This window comes from Papilio machaon, chromosome 21 (genome assembly GCF_912999745.1).
Source record: "Papilio machaon chromosome 21, ilPapMach1.1, whole genome shotgun sequence".
Taxonomy (NCBI): Eukaryota; Metazoa; Arthropoda; class Insecta; order Lepidoptera; family Papilionidae; genus Papilio; species Papilio machaon.
Genome location: NC_060006.1, coordinates 235,944 through 259,959, shown reverse-complemented (window position 1 = coordinate 259,959; position 24,016 = coordinate 235,944). Strand labels below are relative to the sequence as shown.

Below are 24,016 nucleotides of genomic sequence, written 5' to 3'. Positions count from 1 at the left end.
ATAACATATTTTTTTTGTTTTGTTTGAGAGCACAGCAATGTCCTCGCTGAAGCGAGCACGGTCGAACCTTTTCTGGAAGCACTGAGGTCAATTTGGACACCCTCGTAACTTTGTTGTTGATAAAGCTTGAACTTTATTATACTTTTACAAGTTATTTGTCACGTACTAGTTACAGTACAATTGTCAGTGAGTTTTGTGAAGGCTTTACTGAGCGAGTACCGACATCACTTCCTGAACTCAATCGGGTACGGGTTGGCATTATACTTGGTATTTTGTGTAGTTTCCTTGAAACGGATAAGTCCGGTAGTCTTATTCCGTTGACTTTCACTTTTTTAATATCAGTATTTATTTTTTGATTAACTAATATTTCTTGTAACAATTCCAAGCAAGCTCCATGCTTGTGCAAGGATGTTTAAGACAATAGTCGAATGGTGGTTTTCGAACCTTTGACCAGCTGTCCTTTTATCTGGAGGATAACCCTTAAACATTAGATTTTATTGCCCTTTTTATAGTGATAGTGACCTTTATTTGTTAATTATTCATTAATTCTATGTCGTTCTTTTACCATTTGCCATATAACTAATTTTATGTTTGTCAAACATAAATTAAATTAATTCTTGTAAGATTAAATGTAATAAATTCCGTAAAAGTCGCAACAGCCTCGCCGCTCTCCGAATTGTGGTCTCAAGGTCAGGCCATTATTAAGGTTTTATGTGCTATTTACGTGCCGTACATACAAACAACAAAAAAAGACATCGCTAAAAGTATTCGAGGTTATTTTGCACATTTCAGTGCACAACATCACGATTCTATTTTTTACATGTAATAATTAATTCTAAAAACTTCAATCTCCTTATGTAAGAATGTAAAAGATGTCAGCCATCGATTCTTCACATTTTCTGAAAATAACCAACACACTAACATTATACTCATTAAACATAATAATACTTAAAATTGCCTACAATAGCATTGCCCAACATTCAATTGTTTTATCATTGAAACAATAGCAGGCCGTGAGGTTTGTAAGACAATGTCTCACTTCCGCGCTCTCAGCTCGCGTTAGCCCGCATCGTGCTGCGACAATCACCACACCATGGGAGCCGACGTATTGCGGCATGAGAAGTGCGATCAAGGGACTTTTTATTTTGTTTCGATGTCAAATAATATATATGACGCCACCAAAGGGCTCGAAGCCTACCCTAAGTTTGGGGTGACAAGGTCTTAATCAATCACGCTGACCCAGTGCGGATTAGTTGTCTTTAAATTTCTTCGCAGATAAGAGCAGTTTTAACATTGTTATAAAATACCGATATAGGTTTGTCGCTTTGTGGTGCATTACACAGGTAGTTTCAAGCAGCAGTCTTTTTAGCGATGACAATGTTGCCGACACCAGGCGACTGGTTAAAGCTGCTGCTGTCTACTGCTTAAAGTTGTCTATATACGGCGACATTCAGCGAACGCTAGTGATAATGATAAACGTCCAGCAGTGAACTGTATGTATTGTTTGTTCTTGTCAGCTGTCTGTGGCGGAGGTGGAGCTGCGCGCGGCGGCGGAGGAGCGCGACAAGCTGTTGAACGACGCCAACTACTCCAGCCTGCAGAACGACGAGGCGGTGGCGCGAGCACGACAGGAGCGCGACGAGGCCATCGAGAGAAAGAAGGCTGCAGAGGTACAAGGGCACAAACACAACGCTAGCGGCTAACTACGAGCCGACATAAATTGTGAATTTTATGATACGTCGCAGCTATTGTACTCACGACAGACACTCGCTGTACTTAAACGTTCACAGACCAATTCATCATTTTGGCAAAACTCTTTATCCGTCATGTTTTTGGATTTAAATTTGAAACACTTTGTATTTGATCGCAGGTGGCGCTGGCGAAGACGCGCGTGGAGCTGATGCAGGCCAACAGCCAGCTGTACGAGGCAGTGCGACAAAAGGTCGACCTCGGCCAGCAGCTCGAGCAGTGGCAGGTGCGCGGTCAACTTATACACCTAGCAAACGTTTACGTTTTGTGATTAAATGTAGAAGGGTTCCTTTTACACGTTCTGACGTATCTACTTGACCCGTTTTCAGATGGACATGCAGGAGCTGATCGACGAGCAGATGAAGCACAAGCTGACGACGCAGGAGAAGAGACGCAAGCTGCCGGAGCCGCCGGCCCCCAAGCGCGCCTCCAGATTGCTCGGATTTTTTCAGCGGTGATCTGCTGCGCCCGACTCCTCGTGCGGCCGACCCGGCACACCATACCCCGCACAGTCATATACATAACCTACCTACAATTCCTTAAGAAATACGACCCAGCGTTATATCCCGCGGCGAGCTCGCTGTGCGCCGTAGCCGTGTGTAGCGGCGGGGCGAGCGTGGGTGCGGCGGCCATGTTGTGCGCGGTGTGCGCGGTGTGCGGGGGGAGCGCGCGCGATGCGGCCGGCACGCTGGCCACACTCGCGCTGCTGCTCTCCAAGCCCTTCGACGTGTACACGTTGGCAGTGATACTTAGTGTCTTAATTAGAACCTTTATAGTGATGTTGAATGTCATTTTTAACATTTTACTGCAGTTACTGTAGAATATTAAATTTTATTATATGCACGTTATTAAAAAATAGGGGCGTAATCTAGCAAAATTTTTAAATGAAATTATTTGCAAAAATGCAACCTTGTAGGTACTATTGACACGAATGAAAGCGCTAGTGAAATTTCACCAAAACACTAGAGATGATGGCGTAGCTCATAGCACCAGCACTATCGTTGGCAACGTCTCGCACGACCCGTTCGCCGTTAACGCATCCATTACGCTGTTGATCTGAACGATACAAACATCTTCATACCCGAGCCGTAATGTACATAACAAAATTAACATCACGAATTCGTGTAAAGTATCACATAAAATATCTTTGGTGCACTAAAAAAATAATAATAATAAGTTAAATATACCATGAAAAATAATATTTTAAATAGCCATAATATTTACAGTCTTAGTTTGAAAATGTTAAGTGATCTGCTGCATACAGTTTTATTAATAATAAAATAACACTAACCTAATTTGTTGTTATTAACAAATACGTGTGCCTTAAAATATGTAACCGTTAATTTCTGAGAAAAAAAAATCTCTATTTAAAATATATTGCTATCTCTTTTTCGTCAAAGATAATGAAAGTGATGAAGATATGTTTTATACATAGATTTTAATCTCAAAAAAGAACGGTTAGACAAATTGAAAATAAAATTTCTTCATATTAAAGCGCGACCGGCCTTTAAATGTGCCTTGTTTTTACAAATAAATTATTTGTATTTATATAAAACCTTTATTTACTATATTTTTTACTACAAACATGTACTTAATAAACATAATCATTATGTTGCTCAACTTATTTATGTACCGATTCAATCAGACCTAAAGAAGACCAATTTTGAAGTGAAATTATATCGTCATATTGTAATTACTGACATTCCTTTTATTTTGAGATTGCAATGAGATTATATGTACTCGTAGAATATATATTTTATGTACATTTTGTGACTTAAATAACTTCTAGTTTAAATATTTGCACGTATAGACGTTGTATTACAGAAAAGGTATAATAACGGAGAGATTTTGCTCTATTTTTGCTTCAGCAAAAGTGTAAGTGTGCAAAACTCCGTACATTGTGGCCGTTTTCTATTGTGATATATCGTTCTAGTAAGAATGAACAACTTGTTTATTATTTCTCTTCGTAGGTACATTAAACTAAGAAGAAATTCGATCGCAACAAAAAAAATAAAGAAAACGATATCGATTCGACTTGATGTTTTTAATTTTAAAAATATTTCATTTCCAACTCACAGTATAACCTCACCTACTTATCAAATGTCTATTTGGAATAAAAATAATTTTAGTTCAAACAAGAAAGTATATTTTTAAATCTGTTGAAAACGGAATAAAATACAAAAATGCAATATCATTTTTACTAAACATTAAAAATTAATATACTATAATAATTTTTTTCGGTCTTTACCTAGGTTTATTTACGTGGGAGTTAAGTTTAATTTTAAAATGATGTACATTTTTTTATATTTCTGATATATAAATTTATAGTTTTAATTACACAAGTATTTTATTTTTATTTTTAAGACTGAATTTATAATGGATTGTAAAAAAAAAATATTTTATAATATAAATATGTTTTTTACGTTTCGTCTTTGATAATGTAAAAACAAATAATATTGAAAATGTGTCATTAAAATATTTGTATATTATGTATTTTACATTTACAACAGGATTGTTTTATGTATTTATAAATAAATATAATAAATTCAGCACAAATTTATTTTTAATAATAATAACTTCAGTCAATGTTAACATTTTAATGCCAGGGTTTGTTTTTTTACAATGCAACTAAATTATAAATTAAAAAAAAAACTACCAAAAGAGCCATTATTTCCTTTTTACGTCTAAGATAACTAAAGCAAAACATTACATATTATGATGTATTTAAAAAGCTATTAAAGCATTGTAATTAAATTTCTCCTGGATTTTTTATAAATGAAACCACTTTTAAAATTTAACGCAATTAACATAAGCACTTCCGATAAGTACTTAAACTTTGTAACTTAAGATAAGATCATGACTAGCTGTACTTAAGTTTTGTGGAGATAATAAATAAATCAACAACTTTAAACAATTTTAATTAAAATGTCCAATAGAAATGTTCCTAAAATCATTCAACAGCAAGCGCCGCGACCTAGATATAATTGAAAAACATGATTCCTAAAGTGATAGAATAGAATAGAAAGAAGGAAAAGTTGAGGGTTTAATATTTGAGTAGAAATGTATCAGGGAGTTCACTGAACCCAGCAGCCATTTTAAAAGCGGTCTACAAAAAAAGGTTTGGGTTTCTTCAATTATAAAATACTAGCTTTTACCCGCGACTCCGTCCGCGCGGAAAAAAAAATAGAAAACGGGATAAAAATTATCCTATGTCTGTTTCCTGGTTCTAAGCTACCTGCCCACCAATTTTCAGTCAAATCGATTCAGCCGTTCTTGAGTTATAAATAGTGTAACTAACACGACTTTCTTTTATATATATAGATATAGATATTAAGTTGCCATGTTTTGTGCACCAGTTGTAAGGAGGTATTATGCTGTTAATAGTAACTACACAAGAATCATTTAAAGAAGATTTTCTAAAATGTCATCTAATCTGTCCAAAAAGTCGTTTACATAACATTTAATACAATTTTTAGCTTATTGATTATTTTTATTAGGGTAAATATTTAAAAGTCTTCAACAATGCCGGAAGCCGTGGAGCAGAAGACAATCGACCCTGAAGCGGAGCTCAGCAATGTTCAGAAGACGGTTTGCTGGCTATTTTATTTGGATAAGAACAAGTTTATTTACTTAGAAATACCATATAATATTCAACGAATATCAATTTAACAATTTTGTTTATTTAACGAATTTATAAAAGCTGAAATAACATAATGTAGAATTAGTTACAAAATTGTAAAGTAGAACCAGATGCTGTGGAAAACATTAGAGAATGCTGCAGTCAATTGCAGACTGATGATAAAGATGTAAAATGGATTATATTAGCTATTCAAAATGTTGTATTCCATGTTATGTGTCCTATAGGGCCTTATTTCTTCATTCATTAATTTAATTCTTGACAAAAACTGATGATGGAACCACACTTTTGATACTAGAGTGTCACCAGTACGAATACCGACTCCTTCCTGCACAGATCAACCACTTTCCTAACGTTGTTAATTTGTATGTGATGGCCAGTTCGAGAAGCTGGCGCCGCTGTGCACGGTGGAGAAGCGTGCGGCGGGCGAGCCTCAGCTCGCGCCGCAGGAGAAGCAGCTCGACATCCTCGCTAAGGAGCTGCGCGAGACGCTGCTCTGCATTAACGTAAGTTATCGCAGTGATGATGTCATTCTGTGTGACAAAACATAACACTCGACTGTCCTTCGCTTCTGCGAATATTTTCTACCCGTCAATCTCAACAATTATTATGGAATCAGAGCGTTATCAATTTTTAAGGTCTTAAATTTCCCAGTTTTTTTAGGTTTCGGAGTCTTATCAAGTTTAGGAATCGATCTTCTTTTCTGTTCGAGATGTCTCAACATCTTGTTTGTACATCAGCTGGCAAAGAAGGGTATGCATGCGCTGCGCGACGCGCAGACTAAGAGCGGCACGCGGCGTGGCATCGTGGAGTACGAGGCGCAAGAGACACGGCTGCGCGAGGAGCGCGCCCAGCTCGCCGAACTCGACTGCCTCAACTACCTCGCGCAGAAGCAGATTGTTGAGCTGCTGAAGAAGGTGCCCACGGAGTCAGAGGTGATATTATTCATATTTCTATTCCGTACACTATGGTTGAATGGACTCCCTCGCTAATGATTAAATTGTACTAAAGGAACTTGCGATAATCGAGAACGCCAACAACCGTCTGCGGCGCATGGAGAACCGGTTGGATCTGGCCACCAAGAGGTTCTGCGTCGTCAACACCAACAATAAAACCGTTCGCGAGGAGATACACCGCCTGCTAGTAGAGAGGTCCATTTACTCAATTTAATATCAATTAAAATTAAGGAACATTGTGCAATAAATTCGTAAATTATTTCGATTATTTTGTAATGTAACCTGTTTTAACGTAGAAATGACTTCAACGTCCAATGGAACCGCACTATCGGCAAGCTGGTGCGCGGCAAGGAGTACCTGATGGATATCTTGGAGATCGCGAGCGCAGCCTTCGCCGACCGCGACGAGTGCTGTCGCAAGCTCGAGGCGCTCAAGTGGAAGGGCCTCTTTCAGCTCAACAGAGATATATCGGTCTATTTAATTTTGACACTAGACAATATAATCCCATTTGGTTTCACCAAGATATCTTTAAATGTCAGCCTGCTTCTGGTGGAAAAAAGCTATGTATTCTACGTTGCCATTTGATTGTGACAGGAGATGCAAGCCTTCGAGGGCGAGCTGAACCACCTGGCTAAACTGGAGGAGTTCCTGCGCGTAAAGGGCTCGCGCCGCATCTGCGAGGCTGACGAGAAGGAGGAGATCAAGAGGCAAGAGGAGGTGCATCGCTGCGAGCAGGAGATCGCGCGCCACGACGCACTGCTAGAGGAGATCTTTGTTAGTGTATCCGTAGCTGTAGGCACTGGTAGTATAAGCTATAAATATTAGCCTGCTTCAGGCGGAGAAAAAAAGTGTTATTTTACTAACAGTCGTTTGTCTATTTCATTTCTTAGTTCTTTTGTCTCTCTTTGTTACCCTTAAACTGTGTGTAGGAATACGCAGGTTCGGACCGCGTGTCCACCATAATAAACCACTTCAACACGGCGGAGATTCAGAACTTCTCGACGTTCGTGCTGCTGTGCGAAGTATTACAGGAGTCCATCATCATGCGCCGCGACCTCGAGGCCACCAGGCAGAGAATAAGTCAGAACCATATATTTTCAAACATCTATTTAAATTGAATTCCATTCAAATGATAAATTAATCATTATCAAGACATAATAAAGTTCCACGTATTCGAATACCTATATATTAAATGTTCCTTGCTAAGTTGTTAACTATAATTTCAAAAATAAAATGATATTTGGGTAATGGTGTAGTGGACCAACGCGACATCAACGAGGGCCGGCTGGAGCGCGAGGGGCGGCGGCTGACGGAGCTGCGTTCCGCGCTCGAAGAGCAACGCCTGCGCACACAGCGCCTGCTCGAACTAAACAACAACGCCGAAGCCGTCATCCTCAAAGTCCTCAAGGGCATCGATGACTTAGTCAGGTGCGTGTGTCACTGCGACATAAAGCCTTAGTGTAGTAACGTCTGTACTGTGAATTAAGTAATTAACTCTTACTCGTGTATCATCGGATATTTTCATTACTTGCCTCCCAGACTGGCCAGATGCGACTGCACCCCGCTGCTGAGTCTGCTGGGCAACCACAAGGAAGTGACCAAGTGGAACGTCTCCAAGTTCCTCAAGATACTTGAGGCGGAAGTGAAGAGTCTCATTGAAGTGGCGTATGGTGCCGTGAAGGTATGACACCATTACTCAAAACTTCAAACGAACCTCGACAGATAATGTTAATCTATCTGTGACAATTGTATTCCTTCAGCCGCCAGCACCCACTCCCAAGGGTCGCAAGGCACCGCCGGCAGCTGTCAAACTTGTGGCCGATCCGTACGTGGAGCAGTTGAGACCCAACAGAATCGAACAACTTGTGCCCTACCAACCGTGCGCTTAGTAAGTTTTTGACTATAGCTGGCCTGTGTGACATCAACGTGGCTGTTGTTTAACAACTACAAATGAAGTACTTCACAACAGTGTTATTCTAGTTCTGATGTGATTGAATTTCCAGTTGTGTTGAGGACTACATCATGAATCTAGTGTTTGAGACCCCTGCCGTGCCCGCTGACGATGATTACGTGCAGGGCATTTTCCACCTCGAGGACATCAACACCAAATTTGGAATATACACACTGACTATACCAACGTAAGACATATAATCTTATGTGTGGCTCAAGTTTAATTGTTATACTGATGTTTCATTACTCTATCTTTAAAGTTAAAGTTGCTAATATTTAATTCATAGATCAGGGTCTTAATATTTTCATTTCATTTTCAGAAAGCGACATCCATACCGTGGTACCAAGAAAGATTAAAAAATTCAGAATGGTTTTCATTTATCGATTATTTTAGAAATACTTTTCTGTTTAGGTCATTAACAAAACCTTATGTAAAATATTTAAAAGCTGCAAAATGTGAACTTAAATTTCCAAATCAATGTTTGAAAAAGCTTATAAATATCAAAATCATATGAATTATGTAACATAACAAGGCATAGAATTGGTAAACTTATGCAGTGAAGTTTCTATTTTAGATAGGTTAGCTTACTTAGTTTATAATAATATGTAATTTTAGAATTTTACTAATAATATTTTCATAATATTGAGATTGATTATATTAATAAAATTATACATACATGTTTCTACATTTATTTAGGATATTTTTTTACTTTTGTAATTTAATTTTGTAATATTTTATGGCAATTATAAACTGTGTCTAAATTCTGTAGAGTGGCAACATTTCTGATTTGTGAATGTTGCTATTGAAAAAGGTTTCCCGTTCTTTAAGATTTTGTAGAAAAAGCGATCTTGTGATTATTAAAATTGTATAAATATTTCAATCAGTGCTGTAGTATTTGGAAAAAAAATGATCCTTCTTACTTCTTCTGACTGTTCAAGTTAAGCACTTCCCAATTTTCCCAGCTAAAATCACTATCAATTTTTAAGGATAAGAAGTGGAAAATTTCGTTCCGTAGATGGGAACACTGATGAGGTGTTTGTTTGTGTGAGTAATGTCTTTGCTCCGCCATTGGATTTGGTTTTAGCCGAGAATCGAAAAAGGTTGTACCTTTTGAAATCGGCAAAAATCTTAACAATCTCTTTCTCTTCACTCATTTTCTTCAGTCATATTCCGTGCTCAAACATTATATCCGATGGCAGACAGAGACACAGATGAGTTAAACATTGATAACGTAATAAAAAAATTATTAAAAGGTAAAATAAATTCTGTTGTTAGTAGTTTGAATCAGCAGTGTTTTTTGTTGTTTTCATAAAAGTGTTTAAAAAACGTAATCGAAAATAATGAAATTATTAGTGAAACAGTGTTACAGAAGTGCAGTTTTGTTTATATTTGGTTGTTTTCAGTTCGGGGCGAGAAGCCTGGTATGAATGTACAGCTAACGGAAATTGAAATAAAAGGGCTATGTCTTAAATCGCGAGAAATATTCTTGTCTCAACCCATTCTACTTGAATTAGAAGCTCCGTTAAAAATATGCGGTAAGTTCATTGTCCAATATACAAAACGCTATGGATTCAACTTTCGAAGTGTCTTGCGTTACACTTTCGAAATTGTATTGCATTACTTACACACTTTTTACATATCTTCATTTTAAGTAGAACCCGACTATTCAAACACAAAAGTCTTAATTCGAGTATTATCACAATATTGTCACAAAATCGATCGAATGTCTTATAAATTGGTTTTTGTGAAATTCATTAAACTTATGTATAAAACTAAACTCATTTGGGAGATAAATTAACAAATATAATATTTTTTACTAATTAAATACGTTCATGTTACTTGAGTTGTGTAATTCATAGTATTATTGTATATTTTGTCATACATATTTTAATTGTAAAGGTATTGTATCGTTTGTATATATAAAAAAATGTTATAATGCCAGCTGACTACATCTGTTAAATTGTTTAAACTTTCGTGAGACATCATAATTAATTAATTAAGAAACGGCTTAACTCACGTTAGTTAAGCCGTTTCTTAATTCATTAACTACATCTGTGATTAAAATTTGGTAGTTAAATATGTAAAGTTCAGTATTCCTTTGTTCTCTTATTATAAATATAATCAATATCTACTATTTGCTACCAAATGAGTTATATTATTTGTTGTGTGTATTATTGTATGAATTACTTAGTGTGTTTTAGTATATTTCATTTTTTCATCCATTTTGTCCTATTAGGGTCCGTTCACACAGACCGGCTCGGAGAGGAGAGCAGATTTTTATCACGTTGGAAACAGTGTTTTGAGTGATTGTAGTAAAGTTTATTTTTGCATTTGCACCTTTTTTGTCATTAAAAATGCCTGAACGCGCTTCGTGTGAAGTAATAAAAGGAGCCGACCGGCTCCGCTTGCGTGCTCTTTCTCGCTCGCGCAGCCGATCGGCTCTGATTGCGTGCTCTTTCTCGCCAGCGCGGTCGATGTGAAATAGTTGGCGGCTCCGCTCCGGCCAATTCCAAGCGTATACGACCCGGTCTGTGTGAAAAGAAAAAAGCAGGCCGATGCTCTCCGAGCCGGTCTGTGTGAACGGACCCTTACTCACAAGACCATGTTTATAAACAAAATTCCAACACTTATAAAAGGAGTCCAATATACTATTTTATACTTTATTTGAATTTTGTTGAAATTATGGCAAAGTAAAACTACAAAATTTTCATGTGAAAAATATATGGTTTCTACACATTATATAAAAAGTTAAGCATAATCAGTGAGATGACCTCTTATTTACAAATCTTTGTACATAAATTAATATTACAGTGATATTGGTTGTTGAATGAAATGTATTACTTTGAGGGTTAAGCTACTTTGATATTACTTTCTACAAGCTTTTATTTATTTTATACCAATCAATAATTTAAAAAAAAATAATTTATCTTAAATAAAAATATCATGTAATGTTTTTAAAAAGAAACATAATCAACATAATAAATTTGAATTTTTAAATTAATAGTACATACATAAATAGGAAACATTTCTTTTGGGATTGATAATTAAATTAATTTCATTATGAAAAACAAATTATTGTGTTTTGTTAGTTAATTGATTTACTATTTGTTAAATTATTTACTAAAATTTAAATTTGTTGACTAAAAAACTTTTTCCCCCATTTAAATCTAGTAACTCGTAGAAATAAATATTTTTGTAATCAAAGTAATATTATAAATAATTTGCAGGTGATATTCACGGTCAGTATTATGACCTGTTAAGGTTGTTTGAGTATGGAGGATTCCCTCCGGAGTCCAACTACTTATTCCTCGGAGACTATGTGGACCGTGGCAAGCAGTCGCTGGAGACAATATGCCTGCTCCTCGCATACAAGATCAAGTATCCAGAAAACTTCTTCCTTCTAAGAGGTAACCATGAGTGTGCCAGCATCAATAGGATTTATGGGTGAGTTGATTTTATAACTACTTTTTTATTAGACTCTGGCATTGAAAGATTTAAAACTATCTTTTCCTACCCTCATTCTTTTTTTAAAGAGTATAATTTGGTTAGTAAGTGTATAATTTTCTGGAGGTTTTATAGCTAGGTTTCAGTATTTAAAAATAGAAAGAGTTATAAAAAGTTAGTTATTGTTATTAAGTAATTTAGTCACCTCCACATGTTTTATGTCAGAGGTGAGAAGTTGGTATTTAATATTGTTTGCATTTCTACATTATATAATTTTTTGTTTGCAATTTGTAAACTTTTGATTAATTTTCCGTATAAAGCATAAAGAAATAAAATCTGTAAATCTTGATCATTATTAATGTACATTCTGTATCAAATATTAGGCAAACAATGCCCTGATGGAGTAAAAACATGATATAGGAGGTTGAACATGAGTTATCCATCAACATTTCTACAGCCCTTTATTATTTATATTCCAGATTACAAATTATTTGAACTTATTTATTACATGTATTCTTATGAGAATAAAAATATGTCTATCAATAAAAAAAATACATTGTATATGTATATTATATATGTTTAATCTCCTCTTTTGTGACATAATAAATAAAATATTTATAAATAGATAATATATAAAACAAGGATATTTATCAAATAGATTTGTATGATGTCCTGACTCCTGAGGCATCCCAATATGGTATTTGTAAATAAGTTGACTCATTACTTATGAGTCATTGTATCAAGGGTAATATAATACATGTTATTGTTTGTTACGTTTTTATAATATTATATGTCACCTCTTCTGTCGACTTTTATCTTTTACAACGTAAAAAAACAATATTATCTAGGGATAGATTTTGCTTCACAGGTAAAGGTTTATCTAGATCTATGTCTATATAGCCACATTGTGACATGACATCATTGTTAGTTGTAGATAAGTATTCTATACCTTATTATCACCTGCTTATTAACTTTAATCGCCATGTTAAATAGTTAGTTCTTAAATAAATCCGTATCGATTTACGACAATATTGCACAGTTGTTTAGCGTGTAATTTTTAATGCATAATTTGCTTCAGCGAATTATTTATTTACGTGATATTACAGTTACAATAAAATTATTTAGAATATTTTTTAATTAAAATAAAATTTAATTAGATAAAACTGTAGCAGATAGGTATTTACAGTTAGAAAACTTTTCCAAACACGAGTTGAGATGTTTAAGGATAAGTGACGGACAAATATGTTCATAACATTGAATTACTCTGTCCGGACCAGCCTCCACTTGTATGTCAGCACAGAGCAACGCCCGCGCTTTTGGATTATCAAAATAACGCCTGCTATCTACAATATTTGAATAACGTCCTTCACTGAATATGGAAAAATATCTAGCCATTAGTCATTCTATTAGAGTTACATTGACTGAGTGCTGCTCCCTCCTCTCCTCAGGTTCTACGACGAGTGCAAAAGAAGATATAACATCAAGTTATGGAAGACTTTCACAGACTGCTTCAACTGTCTACCTGTAGCCGCGATAGGTGAGTACATTAACATACATTATGTATTTACTGTACAAACTATATACACATATGTGACAAAACATTATTACTGGAGACTTTATTTAAGTATTGATGTTTATTTCGTGTTTTCATATGACCATTTCCTGGTAACGTAACTTTCTAAATTACTGTGAGAAGGTATTATCGTGTTTCCGTACATGGCTTAGCCGCTTTCCACGTGAGTCACCGACCAGCGATGTCTCTGCCTGTCCCTCTGTGACACGGTGGAAACACCTTTATCATATCGTTCATATCAAAAGTAGCAACTTTTCCTGTTTTGCCAATGTTTGTTGTACAATTTTAAAAACTCGATACAAAGGCTAAACGTGTGCCTTGCCTTTCATAAGGCCTTCAAAGGCCCGGACCAATTACAGCGAGCCCTTCGTCCGTCCTTGGCAAAGCTCGGAGCGGGCGTTTAGCTACGTCAGCATTAATCGTCCTATCAAACCGTGTGCCAAAACAAACCTTATCAACTGAATGATTGAGTTAAATTTGCAACACCGCATTATTAATGTTTTCAGCCATCAAAAGCACCTGTACTCAAGTTCTTGCAACAAGCTCCGCACTAAATGAGTAGTTTTAATTATTACAATTTGGCGTAGAAGTATAATTAATCTACATCAAAACTTTAGTAGCTAATTTTTTATCTTGAGATAATGCCGCTAGGTATGTCTAAACGAATTTGAATTGGACATGAACATTTCATAAAGATGTAGGCTACCTACGGCTCTGTGACATTATGTAAAATCAACTGCGCTTATTATATTTATAATCTTGAATATTCCTAACAAATGATACCAGATAGTGGATAGACTTTCGATTTGTCGTCCGTCTAGGAAGCAAGGAAGCGATCTTTCGCGCATATTAACTACCTCTACGTAGGTACTACTAACAATACAATACTACGACTAGGCCTCGACTATTTAAAATTCATGCGCTTGACTTGCTCCATTTACATTGTTGTGAGCAATTAAATATCTATACATCTCACTAATGTTATAAATGCGAAAGTTTAGAGTGTAGACGGAAGTGTATTTGATACAGGCTCTAGAAGATCTCTTCGGAACGGCTCAACGGATCTTGATGAAATTAGGCACATATATAGAGCATATTCTGGAAGAAAAAATAGGCTATTTAAATTTTTTTAATTTTTCGCGGACGGAATCGCGAGCGACAGCTAGTATAAAATGATGTTGAATAGTAAACTAAAAAAAACATGTCGCAAACAGTTAATGAAACAACATGCAGCAATCTATCTTAAATACATAAAGAAGGTTGTTATTGTAATTTATGAGACGCGTCATCTGCAGCCTGACGCCTGCATCAATAGGAAGTACAGCGCCTAGTTCCAACCTCGCTCCGTTTGCTCTCGCTCATTGCCTCTGCTCGAATGGCGCGTGCTGAGAATTGTTTGCACGAGGATTTGCGACACATATATTGTTTTATTACTGAACAAATAATGTTTATATGTGATGCTACCGTTTGTTGATACACAGGAAGTTATTTTTGTTACAGCTTGGATGTGTCTTTATTATTTCTCGTAACGTTTAAGTTCAAACGTTATTCCTAACAATAGAAAAAAATTAAGTCAAAACTTTAAGGTTTATAAAACCTTGTGCGCCGATCTCATGTGAGTGGGATAAGGCCAGGGAGATGATGATTTCAAACCATGGCAGTTGTGGTGTTAATAGTAAATAGTGTCTAATAAAAACTTGTATTTTCCGTAGGTTGAAAATTTGCCACAATTTCTTAGCCTTTCTAATTTAAGTCTCGTTGATAATATGTGACTATTACTGTTTCGATTTCTTTACGAGTCATTCACACACTCAAGCTAAAATTGTGTGTCGTTTTTCCTTATACGTAATCTGGAATTTACCAATACGATGAAATCTTGCAACATAAAAAAAAAAACTATTTTTCATATTTTCACAATGACCGTCGGTTTTCTACATTGAAAGTTTTACACAAAAACATATTTGTTTAAAATCATTTCAGTGTAATATAAATGCCAAGAGAAAATGAAAAATGTATTTTTTGTTAGGTATAATTTCTTTTGTTGTTTTTTTTTTTAGTTTTCATGAAAGCAAATATAGTCCTCATTAAATACAAAATATGTTATAGAACAAAACATGACAACTTCTCTTGTTTCAAAGAAACTTTGGCGAATTACAAAATAACGTTACTCGTTTTCTGTTATTCTCTAATTGGCTCTTTGTTGATGTTTCGTTCTTTACCTTTTTCTCTCATTCTTTTATTCTGTAAGTTATATTTCTACAATGTTTATATTTTATTTTCTTTTTCCTTCATCTCATTTAAATAATAAATGTTCCTATCAGTGAGTTATTTACAATGTGAGAATTCTTTGTTCTTGAATCAAACAGATAAATGTGAGATTAGATTGTGGCGATGATTTCAATGGCAGTGTCACTAACACACACAAGACGATAGGTCTTGTAATTCTCACTATCATTGAATCCTGATATTAAAATTTGCCGTTTTACTTAGCTGTCAAAACTTGAATTGATCTTTTCGTTTTGAGTTTGCTAACTTATTCTTAGTACAAAAATAACATTAAAGCTCTTTCGTTAGACGATTGCACGTGACTCAGTAGACTTACTCTTCTAGGGTTATATCGGCGTTTGTTTATGGCGAGACGCCAAGCGCCCAACGTAACTTGTATGACAGGTGCAATTTCCTTAGACCGCCATTTATGAAGCAGATTAGATACCGCCGGCTAACACATGCAAGTACGTAATATCTGATAGTAGAAATGATCAATGCTCAAGAAGAGCCTTAACCCTCACCCTTTCTATTTTCCCCTTTCAAGTCCTTTTTCATACCTTATCACTTATATTTTCTCATACCACTTTAGTCTTCTCTCAATAAAGTCGTCAAATTTTCGCAGTAACATTAACTTTGTAAGTTTAAACTAAGCAACTATTAACACTAATAAAGTGGCGTGAGTTTGATGCATTAATGCGGAGTTGATGACCACGCCCAAGCCTAGCCTGTCAGTCAGCCTGACAAGATGTAATACCTCGCATCGCACCGCACCGCCCCTACATTGTCCCGTACACACGACATGTAGAAGAATTTGTCCAAATGCAAATTTACGTTGTGTTATAAACATGAGGCATTTAATACATGGTATTTTTAACACGTTTAGTGCCACCGACTTGCTTGTCATGTTCACTTTTATATTTAAAATTCATATAAGTAATGTCATGACAGAAAAAAATATTTAAAAGTAACGTTTTCGCCGTAAAATGACGTGTTCAAATTAATTAGCGATATCAAACCCCCTTTCGCGATGTCCCTGACTCACTTTTATACTCTGTTATAATTCAATGACCTTTGTGCAAAAAAAACTTGGAGGTCGTGATAAAAGTGTTTTGTGTGTTACCGAGTTCCTCGCCGAGGTCGAACAAAGGAGGGAATTACAAAGGATTATGTGTTACTGCCTTGTATCTCATGTTAGAGCATTGTCATTTCCGTAGACAAAATTATTATCTTTTATCTAGTTAGAATTTTGAAATGAAAAGATAAAAGTTGGCAACAGATTGATATTTAAATTAACCTTTCGTTTCGTGAAAAGGCGAACAGCTCTGCGCTTTTACAATGCAATGTTACCGTCTGGTTGTACGAACTTTATGTTGCATAATGTTACGTATTGATTTATGTACGTACTTGATTATATTATAATATGTGATAATCGAGCTTTCACTCTAATATTGCCACAGAGTTTTGGACTTTGAATTTTTAGGAAAAAAAAACTTACGGTACGACTGTTTTGGTATAAATGCATTGAAGAAAATCCCTTCAAAAATAAAAACGTAACATTATTTGGTATTCCTGATTAAGTCACAAATAAATTTTTGAAAATATCTCACAAGTAATCGTCCATTCGGAGGATTTATTGATATAATCCGAGCAGAGCCCTCTGTCGGAGTAAATCACGTCTAAACTAAGAGATAACGTCGATAAAACTTACTTAATTGACTTGTAAAAGTTATTTCTTAGCTGGTTACATGAATAAAGAGAAATGGTATTATTTCAGTTTCTCGCATTGTCTTGACCGCCATTAGGTTTAGGTCTTCTTACTGTCTGTTAAACTAATCTGTCGTCACCTTGGTATTTAAAAATAAATACTTTACATACAAATAAAATAATATATAACAACATTCACGGACGCGGTTATTTAAAAGCAAATCTTATATCTATATATATAAAAGAAAGTCGTGTTAGTTACACTATTTATAAATCAAGAACGGCTGAATCGATTTGACTGAAAATTGGTGGGCAGGTAGCTTAGAACCAGGAAAAGGACATAGGATAATTTTTACCCCGTTTTCTATTTTTTTTATTCCGCGCGGACGGAGTCGCGGGTAAAAGCTAGTCACTTATAAATGCGAATGTTTAGGTGGATGGATGGATGTTTGTTTGAAGGTATCTCCGGTACGCCTCAATGGATCTTGATGAAATTTGGCACAAATGTAGAACATACTCTTGAAGAACACATTATATTTTTAATACCGCGCGGACGGAGTTGCGAGCGACAGCTAGTTAATAAATAAAAACATTACCTGTTAAATTAAAATTAAACACGAAATGCATAATGAGACTGTTTTTGTTGTCGTATAGATCGAATGAGCGGCCTGTTTATAAACTGGACCTAGCGTTTATAAAACAAACCTTTGATAACAATTTCCCATTATAACTAGACAATGTTTACGTTACCATTTTAAACATGATGTCGACATGTAACCGGATTTACTGAGCAGACAGACTGACTTAACTTATTCAATACTTAATATTCTATGTCAAGGGATGACGAACCTATGACACGTGACACAATATTAAGGATTCAGGCAAACAGGGACAGAGAGCGAAGCTGATTTTTATTCTCAAATAAAATTGGGCTTTAAACGATTGCAATGAGATTTAATTTTAATTTTCAATTTTTTTTTACGCTTGTTGATAATGAATGACATGCAAAGTAAAAATAAACCTTGTTTCGATTGAATAAAGCTTAATTTTATTTGCAATAAAATATCTGCTCTGCTAGCACCTAGTGGCAGGCATCGGAATGCGCAATGTAAACCCATCTGTTACAAATTAACCGATTTATTTATGTTCTTTACTCCGCAATCGGTTGTGGCATACCGGACTTAGATTAGTTATTTCTGGATAACATTCGAATTCAAAAAACCTCTAATCTCATTACTAAAATTAGGCTTAAACTCTACGTTAAGATTGTCTACGTGGGTATACCTAATTTACACAACATGATCAAATGTACAAGTTGTACTGATGCATTAACTTTTGTTTGTGCTTTCATTTTTGTTTGATCGTGGTGACATAAATTTCGGCTATTATGTAAGTTATTGTCTGTAACCGACATCTGTTATATGATGCTTGTGATATAATCTTGTTTATATAATGCATTTTTATTGATGCATCATCTACCTCGTCACAGCTGTCATCTCTAGACGGCTTACTTGATGTTGTAAAACACGTCGTAACTCTTGTCAATTATAGAGTCGAACCTGGAAAAGCAAAAACCTTTATAAGCTATAGTTATTGAACGGTCCTGACGGAAGATTTCTACAAGCGAGAGACCTGGGTAAGATAGAAAACTCTATAAACGAGAAATTTCGCAGTACTTTGAATTCTCGCTTATCCATTTTTGACATTATCCAGTACGTTATCTTGACGATAGAGATGTCATATAAAATATGACGTGTCTTTCAAAAGAAACATCTTTGAAAAATTATCACTTTTCTCGAATATATGTTAGTTATAAAGCAGGCTTTCACCGATCGTTCGTTTTGATGTATCACTGTTTAGTATCGGGGTTTACGCGAGCGTTCTCAGGCAAAACACATCTAATAGAAAAGCAGTCAATAAGAGATGTATTCAAACTAAATTTTGAACACATATTGAAAACAGAATTATTTTGCATCTATTTAAATCTTTGATAGGGCAAAGAATTGATTTCATTAGCGTATACAACGATAGAATGGTTGTTAAGTGAGTGCAACGATAATTTTCACTTGAAATTACAGAACATATCAAAAATTTTATGTTGATTGTTGTTATGAGAAAATTATCTTTTCACTCGTCACGAACAAGGATTTTTATAAATATCCCAGTTATTAAAGTGTCAGTATTATATATATTCAAAGAGAATGTGTTGTCTGGTGATTTTTAATGAACGATGTTGTTTACACTGTTATTATACAAGATATAATGTTGGCACAGCTAACAGCCTTCAACACGTTAGGTGCCACTGCGATTTTATAATGTCTTGTATATCGCCATATATTTGTCGCTAGGCGAATCGGCGGCACTGAATGTGTTAACTATACCATGTAGTTCAAATAGAGTTTTTTTTCGTAATTCAGATGCTTGGACCAAATGCACGGTATGTTAGATGTCTCTACAACGAAGCTGTCTTTTGTCCTAAGACACATTCCACGTCATTAAGAGCTGTAACATTGCCCGCGTCCGGTACAGAATGAGGCGAGACCGAGGAAAGCCGGCAGCTATTATTAGTTCGCACAACATCCGTTAGTTGATTGAATTCGCACTGCATTATTCACAGTGCACGTTCCTTCAAATTGCATCCTTTTTACCTTTGTTTTGCGAAGGAGGGTTAAAATAAATGTACAAGAATTGACATCTACACACACATTGTATTGAATGAATGAGTTCCGAAAGATATCAATTTATTTAACGTGTACGATATGTTGTTTACAAATCGATATATTGCTTTGTGTGAAATAATTATAAATGCAATATGTTTATCAAATGGTGTAAGGAACGGAATTTCCCTACGTCGCCGCCGGCTGGTTTCAAACGGAAGCATCAGTTAGTGTTATCTCGAGATAAATTAATATCATAAATGAACTGTTATGAATCACAGCTATATTATTATTCCATTGTAATTTATAGATATTGAGAACATTTCTATAGTTGTTTATTCGAAAACCTTGCTTGTTATTTCACGTGTTCAGAGCCATGTGTTGTATCAACGTCCAGGTCCGCCCCGATGGCTGAGGCAATCGCTGCCACTCCGCTTGTTTACGACTGTACTGGAACTTTGACGTCACACTTCTGCTCTCACCTTGCTATAAATATAGTATACTATATTATTGCGTGCAGGAGTAACAGTGGCAGTATATTATATCTAGTATTCTTATACAACCAATACGATTTACTTTAAATCTATTTTGCTGTCTAATACTTTGAGCTGATATGACTATGTCTGATTAGAGATTATCTTTGTTCGCGGGTCGTTGTCTTAGTTTGTACGTTATACATATTATTATTATGTTGTGACGTTACGAGAACCAAGAAAAATAGTAACACTGAATTAAATTATTTTACAAATATAGAGGTTAACTTTGTTGAGTGAAGAATTAAGTATCTCATCATCTCTCGCCTACCAAAGGCAAGGAATTTGCGTTCTGTCAAAGAGGTGGCATACTGACCACCAATTTGCCTTTTGTAATAGAAAAAGATTGTAAAAATAGTAAGAGAGAATCGCGCGGAAAGTGTTAACAACTAGATGTAGTAGGTAGATATTAAAGTTTGATTGAAATGTTTATGTAAATAATTTTAATTTAAGTGTTTTAATAACGTAATGAAAACATTTTTGGCTGCCGCTGCTGTTGTTTTCAATTTATACAAAATTATTGTTGACATGAAATAATATCAGGCAAGTTACATTGAACTGTTTGTTTACGAACCGTTTTCAACTAAAAACTGAATTAATAAAGGTGTAAATCTATTTGACGTAAAAAAAATTGTAGTAACAATTAGATCGTACAACCAGTCAGGTGATCGCTGACCTGCTGCTGAGGCAGAACAGAGAGCCGTTATTGTAAAATGTATTTTCACCCTTAAATTTACCGAAGCAAAGCAACTGGAAAGTAATTTTTAACTCTCCGGCGTATTTTTAGTTTGATTGAAAAAGTTTTCCACTGCTATTTTCAATGGGAAATATATTGCGCCATAAAATCATGACGTGAAAAGATTACGGTTATTTTTGAAAGGTTTTGTTCGTTAAAGCTTATTTGTATGTGCAGTGTATTTATTATGAAGAACAAGAGCTTGTGTTTTGTTGAAAGCTATTTATCAAAGAGGGCAAGAGTGTCGCTACAAACGAACAATGCTGCAAGATCAAATGAATGCAAAATCTAAGGCCTCTTATCGTTGGTTTCTGATACCGAAATCCTTGTTAAAAACATATTACCTCTGTTTTGTCAAAGATAATGAAAAGGATGATGTTATTTTTTATAAAGGTATTTATAAAGGTCTCCGAAACCAACCATTAGAGACAGTATGTTAATTTGATAACTAATATTCAATTTAATTTATTGATCCAATTAAATTTTTTAAATGAAATGATTAGCTTAAATAAACAAGTTTTGTAATTAAAGGCGACAACGCGGCGCCTCGACTTCGCCAATGATAACCCCTTCTCTTGCATCGAGGCATCCTTTCTCATATCTCATGTCGGAATACTATGGCAGACATTTTTTTCACAGCTAAAGGCTCGATGTAACATAAGCGATGTCGGTTGTTGCAGTGGACGAGAAGATCTTCTGCTGTCACGGCGGTCTGTCGCCGGACCTGCAGGCGATGGAGCAGATCCGGCGCATCATGCGGCCCACTGACGTGCCGGACCAGGGTCTGCTCTGCGACCTGCTGTGGTCAGACCCGGACAAGGACGTGGCCGGGTGGGGGGAGAACGACCGCGGTGTCAGCTTCACATTCGGCACTGAGGTATATATAGTTTATTAAATACTTGTGCTACATGATAATGTTATGTAAAACAAACACATTTATCTCATCAATTAACCTACGGGTCGTCTGTCTGTTTGTCTCGGTCGAGTGTGAACAAGTGCACAAATCATTATGTTACATACGTACAATTTGCATAGTAAATTGTTGAACCATTTTCATACATGTTATGTTTATTTTTATATGTTCATAATAATTTTTTTACTTTTTATTTAATAATTCAATATTTTTATAAACTTTGTTTTCAGTGAAGAATTCTACTTTAATTTATTTTTAGCACTTTTATTCTATCCAATCGTTTTAGTCTGTTTATTCCTCGTGTGCAAATTATTTGTTGTAGTGTTGTTTTCGATTTAGCAAATAGTATATAACCTGCCTTTTTATATATGATAGTTCCAGTAGTGACGTTACATTTGGTCACTTTTCAGTCACATTTTGTAGCAAAGATATAGATAAAAGATCCATTAATGTATCTCCTGTGTGGAGACTACAGGCACCTTGTTGTATGTGTCTTGTTGCACAAACAACTTACGATAGTTTGTTTATCACAATACCAAAACATCAAAGTCATACATTGCTGCAATATAGTTTGTGAATTTTAGGCCAAAATTAGCAAAGAAATAAAAATATAACGAAACTTAATTTCAAATTACTTTTTCCTTTTCGAATAAGTTACCGTATAACTTGAGTTTAATTTTAAAAGAGCTAGTTTATATAAAATAAAGTAATAATTACTTTTTTATTTTTGAATATACTCGAAAACATTGTAAAAAAAAAATTGCCAACGAAGATAAATGTTCTCGTTCTTTTCACTATTTCTTTAGAATTTCATCTCTCGCGTCTACTACATGTGCTTTGTGCCGATGACACCCCGGGGAAAATGAATCTAATGGCACCTCACTTGTTAAAATCGGTTCAGTTACAATGGAATTTACACACACACAAATCTACATACATACAAACAAACAAAAACATTACCCTCTTGTCAACCTTTCAGTGAGACATGTGACAGTGACGTGTCGTGTTGTGCAGGTGGTGGGCAAGTTCCTGTCCAAGCACGAGTTCGACCTGATCTGTCGCGCGCACCAAGTTGTGGAGGACGGGTACGAGTTCTTCGCGAAGAGGCAGCTGGTGACCCTCTTCTCCGCCCCCAACTACTGCGGAGAGTTCGACAACGCCGGGGCCCTCATGTCCGTGGACGAGACCCTCATGTGCTCCTTTCAGATCCTCAAACCTGCGGACAAACGCAAACTGTACTCCGGCCTCAACATGGGCCGCCCCAACACCCCCCCTCGCGCACAGCCCAAGAACAAGAAGAAGTGAGTACTCTCTCTTTATCTCTATTTCTCTCTCTCAACGCAACAAAAGTTATAACTATTCACCTTTAATTTGTTCACATTTCTATCAATTGGATTTGGTAATGTTCAGGTTCAAATGTTAATTTGATAATTTGTTGTTGTCCCCAGTTTTGTCATATTTTATAATTAATATCAATATATTTTAACAGTAACTACAGACGATTTAAAATCATTTTTTTATTACTCGTTAAGTAGCAAAAGCTAGGTATTACTGTATAAGTTATTGCTTGTTTTGAAATGTAAAATAGTTTTAAATCGTGTGTACAAAATGTTTCCGACTGTCGACTAATGTGTGCCCCCCCTTTCTTCTCCCACAGCTAGTGTCGCCGCCCGCCCCCCACCACACACACACACACACACACACACCGGACACCATACATCGACGGACACTCGCACCAATGCACATACAAAATGGCCGCCGACACTTTGTCAAATCATTTACGATGTCTTGTTCACATTTATTAAGAGTGAAATACTACGGTTTGATAACAAAATGCACGCGTTGTCCGTCAATGGATTGTGTCCGATGTTTTATAACTTCAATATGGACGTCTG

At 35.7% G+C, this 24,016-nt stretch overlaps 3 protein-coding genes across 3 annotated transcripts in view; all 3 read left to right on the top strand.

Moving 5' to 3' along the window:
• Window positions 1-3,039, top strand: part of LOC106713062 (bicaudal D-related protein homolog) — a 56,924-nt gene extending 53,885 nt beyond the window's left edge. The window contains exons 7-9 of the mRNA XM_014505768.2: window positions 1,518-1,670; window positions 1,871-1,975; window positions 2,079-3,039. Coding sequence (XP_014361254.2) covers window positions 1,518-1,670; window positions 1,871-1,975; window positions 2,079-2,207 — 387 coding nt within the window. The 3' untranslated portion in view covers window positions 2,208-3,039. The remainder of the gene's footprint in view (window positions 1-1,517; window positions 1,671-1,870; window positions 1,976-2,078) is intronic.
• Window positions 3,040-5,214: 2,175 nt separating this feature from the next.
• On the top strand, window positions 5,215-8,737 carry LOC106713051. Its single transcript, XM_014505754.2, has 12 exons — window positions 5,215-5,337; window positions 5,767-5,892; window positions 6,127-6,321; window positions 6,398-6,537; window positions 6,639-6,813; window positions 6,937-7,116; window positions 7,272-7,422; window positions 7,599-7,770; window positions 7,882-8,023; window positions 8,103-8,230; window positions 8,346-8,480; window positions 8,613-8,737. The coding sequence occupies exons 1-12, from the start codon at window positions 5,272-5,274 to the stop codon at window positions 8,647-8,649; spliced, it is 1,647 nt and encodes a 548-aa protein (XP_014361240.2). The 5' UTR covers window positions 5,215-5,271; the 3' UTR covers window positions 8,650-8,737.
• Window positions 8,738-9,311: 574 nt separating this feature from the next.
• LOC106713065 (serine/threonine-protein phosphatase alpha-2 isoform) lies at window positions 9,312-23,807 on the top strand. The gene is made up of 7 exons (XM_014505771.2): window positions 9,312-9,546; window positions 9,697-9,828; window positions 11,521-11,737; window positions 13,186-13,274; window positions 21,889-22,085; window positions 23,136-23,422; window positions 23,779-23,807. Exons 1-7 carry the CDS (start codon window positions 9,486-9,488, stop codon window positions 23,780-23,782), a joined length of 987 nt encoding a protein of 328 aa, XP_014361257.1. The 5' UTR covers window positions 9,312-9,485; the 3' UTR covers window positions 23,783-23,807.
• Window positions 23,808-24,016: the final 209 nt, after the last annotated feature.